The 4,483-nt window shown below is 25.9% G+C and overlaps 1 protein-coding gene across 1 annotated transcript; it reads left to right on the plus strand.

Moving 5' to 3' along the window:
• The first annotated feature begins 540 nt into the window (after positions 1 to 540).
• LOC145139152 (protein FAR-RED IMPAIRED RESPONSE 1-like) lies at positions 541 to 4,118 on the plus strand. Its single transcript, XM_079073079.1, has 4 exons — positions 541 to 1,214; positions 1,289 to 1,550; positions 2,830 to 3,399; positions 3,504 to 4,118. The coding sequence occupies exons 1-4, from the start codon at positions 541 to 543 to the stop codon at positions 4,116 to 4,118; spliced, it is 2,121 nt and encodes a 706-aa protein (XP_078929205.1).
• Positions 4,119 to 4,483: the final 365 nt, after the last annotated feature.

The following is a 4,483-nucleotide window of genomic DNA, read 5'->3' on the forward strand; positions in this document are numbered from 1 at the left end:
TATTTATAGTTTGTAATTATGATTTATCATATATGTTTTCAAATTGAAATCTATATTAATATTACATTTGGATGAATAATCATATATGATTATACATCATAAAATAGGATTAATCATATATTACAAACTACAAATACATATGATTAATCATACATGATTAAACAATATCAAGTATGATTATTTATAAATTGATACGTATAATCATTTATGATTACACAGTATATTATATGATCAATCATATAATACAATGTACAAATAAATATGATTTAACATCTAATAATATATTAATATCTAAAATCATATATGATTTTTTATACTAAAATATAAATACATATCGTTAATCACATATGATTATTACAACATAAAATTATATAATAACATATTTGTCATTCCCTTCTTTTATCAGGTGAAAGTTCCAATTCAACAAATGAATCATATTGCAGTAACATAATTGAAGAATCTGAATATAAACCAGATGTCCCTACAGAATTTGTACCAGTTGTAAACAGTGTTTTCAAATCACTAAATTTGGCAGTAAAAATGTATATTGATTATGCAGAAATGGCAGGTTTTCATACAAGACTGAGTAGCCAATCAAAATACAATAGCCAAATAATAAAAGAAAAATATGTTATATGCAATAGGGGTGACAAGGATAAACCAAAACCTTGTGATACGTTGGCTACAAGTTCTGTCAAGAGGAAACCAAATTCAAACAAGATAATTACTGGGTGTACAACAAAGATTATATTTGAAAATGTTTATGGAACAACAGATTACAAAGTTAAGAAATTCTTTGAAATGCACAACCACCCACTGGAAAGTATTGAGGAAAGACCTTATACGAAAAAGGCAAGAAAGATGTCATATTCTGAAAAAGAGTTTGTAGTACGTGCATCAAAAGCTAAAATTGGTCCGACAATGGCTCACAAAATACGAGCAGTTTTGAAAGGAGGATATGAATATGTAGGGGCGAAGGTAACAGACTACAAAAACTTGAGGAGAGGAGTAAATAGAATCTTATGTTACAAGGATGCTCAAATAATGATAAACAAAATGAATGATCGTAGAGATCATTACCCAAATTATTCATTTGAGTTCCTACGTGATGGAGATCTGTTGGCTGCTATGTTTAGGGCAGATGAAAGAGAAAAGGATTTTTATGCAGAGTTTGGAGAAGTTATATCTTTTGATGCAACTTTTAGAACAAACAAGTAAGTTAATGTATATAAATTCAAACATACTATTAATCAAATATGATTGTACTAAACACATTTTCTTTATATAGGTATAAAATGGTATTTGTTCCATTCACAGCAGTTGACCACCACAAGAAATCAATTATTGTTGGTGCTGGGTTGCTGAGTAGAGAGACAATTGAGTCGTATGAATGGCTGCTTAAAGCTTTTCTTAGAGCTCATGAAGGGAAAGCTCCAAAAATTGTTCTAACTGATCAAGATGCAGCAATAAAACAAGCAGTGGAATCTATCTTACCAAATTCAAGACACAGACTATGCATGTGGCACATAATGAAAAAACTGCAAGCAAAGGTATAATAAAAATACATTATATAATCATATATGATTATATAGTATTATGACAGATGATTCATATATGACTTATCATATATCATACTATATAACCATATATAATTAATCATATATGATTAACTATTCTAATAATATGAATTATTAGATACCATACTGTACAAACATATATGATTACATAGTATGTAATATGATAATACAGTATATAATCATATATGATTATATAATCATATTATTAAAATACTTAATCATATATGATTAATCATATATGATTGATATAATGATATATAATTAAGTATGTTAATAATATGATTATATAATCATATATGATTATATATGATTAACCATATATGATTATAATAATATAAGTTATCATATATCATACTATGATTATGATGATACAATATAATCATATATGATTAATCATATATGATTAAACATATATGATTACAGTACATATATGATATATGATTAATCATACATGATATATCCTACATTACAGTAATCATATATGATTAAACATATATGATTACAGTACATATATGATATATGATTAATCATATATGATTAAATAATCATATATGATTACAGTACATATATGATATATGATGAATCATAGATGATATATCCTAAATTACATTAATCATATATGATTAAACATATAAGATAACAGTACATATATGATATATGATTAATCATATATGATTAAACATATATGATTACAGTACATATATGATATATGATTAAATCATATATGATTGATCATACATGATATATCCTACATTACAGTAATCATATATGATTAAATAATCATATATGATTAAACATATATGATTACAGTACATATATGATATATGATTAATCATATATGATTAAACATATATTTTACAGTACATATATGATATATGATTAATCATATATGATTAAACATATATTTTTACAGTACATATATGATATATGATTAATCATAGATGATATATCCTACATTACAGTAATTGTATATGATTAATCATATATGATTACTCATATATGATATATGATTAATCATATATGATTATATAATCATATATGATTAAACATATATGATTATATAATCATATATGATTAAACATATATGATTACAGTACATATATGATATATGATTAAATAATCATATATGATTAAACATATATGATTACAATACATATATGATATATGATTAATCATAGATTGTATATCCTATATTACAGTAATCATATATGATTAATCATATACTTATATAAGCAACATTGTTCATTCATAGATTACTGGCGATTTATTTAAAAACAAAGACTTCAAGAAAAGATTTAACAAGCTTGTTTGGAACATGCATATCAAACCTGATGAATTTGAAAAGAAGTGGGATTTGATTATTAATGAATTCAATCTGAAAGATAAAAGATGGTTCAATGATATGTTTGAATTACGTGACAAATGGATACCTGCATACTTCAGTGACACAAGAATGTCTGGATTGATGAAAACCACTTCAAGATCAGAAAGCATGAATTCCTTCTTCAACACTTACTCTCAATCTGGAAATTTACTTTTACATTTCATGATGAACTATGACACAGCAATTCAAAAACAGAGAAATACACAACAAGAGCTTGATCATCAAACAAAGAAGGCGGTATATAAATTTATTTCACCACGACCAATAGAAAAACATGCTGCAAAAGTTTATACAAGTACATTGTTTTATGAAGTACATAACGAAATCTATAAAGGTTCCTGGTACTGCCAATACGAACATCTTGCAACAAAAAATGAATGGGAGTTATACAAAGTGGAACAACTGAACAAAAACAGTGATCTAAAAACAAAATTTGAGGTAATATATTCTTATTTTAATTTTTGTTGAATCAGCACATAATATAAAAAAAATATTCATTTATGATTATAAAACACTTAATGCTTTAATTTTATTTTGAACAGGTAGAAATAAAACTTCCAACAAATGATGTAAAATGTACATGTGAACACTTCAACCGCTTTGGGACTTTGTGCAGACATGCATTCAACATACTCATGAAACATGGAAATAAGGAGACACCTGAACAGTATATTGAGAATCGTTGGAGAAAGGATGTGATATCAAGGCATTATAATTTTGGTAGACATGTATATGATACAGGAGACAATGAAATTAACAGATCTGTCAATCAAGCATACTACAACTTTGAAGCATGTTTGGAATACGTAAGAAAAAATAAAGAAAAAATGGATTTGTTTGTTAAGAAAACAGAAAGCATGCTGAAGGAATATGAAAACGATCCTACAAATGAATTGCAGAAAAATAGGACAGATGTTAAAGAGGTAGGAAAGCTTATGGGCATAACTATTCCAAAAGACATTGACATCAATGTTCCAAATGTTCAAAGCAATAAAGGATGCGGAAAGAAAAGTAGAATTCAAAGTGCAGCAGAAATAGCGTATAAAAATTCAAACAAGCAAACAAGAAGATGCTCAGGATGTGGAGAAAGGGCTCCTCATAACTTGCGGACATGCCCAATCAAACTTGCAGCAGAACAATCATCAAAAGCTACATAGATATTTACTGCTTTAATCAGTAATGAATAAGTCATAATTTTTTTTTCAAAATAATATACTTTTTGTTTAGTACACTTTACTCTTTTTATAAAACAGAATTTACTATGATTTGTCTTCTGGATTTAATCTACTTTGATAATTCTTTCTTTGATTTGATAATATATTCATTCATGATTAAACTTTTATTAAATGTTACTACAAGCATTTAAGATTACATATAACTATTATTCAATACATGTAATCATTACACATAACCATATACAATATTCATCTGTAAAATCATAAAATATTATGTAATACTACTTCATATGTTTTGTTTAATCATAAGTGATTAAAAATATGATTACACATAAAGAACATCTAAC

The sequence above is a fragment of the Lactuca virosa genome, chromosome 9, assembly GCF_052849685.1.
Source record: "Lactuca virosa cultivar CGN04683 chromosome 9, Lactuca_virosa_CGN04683_v6, whole genome shotgun sequence".
NCBI classification, from domain to species: Eukaryota; Viridiplantae; Streptophyta; class Magnoliopsida; order Asterales; family Asteraceae; genus Lactuca; species Lactuca virosa.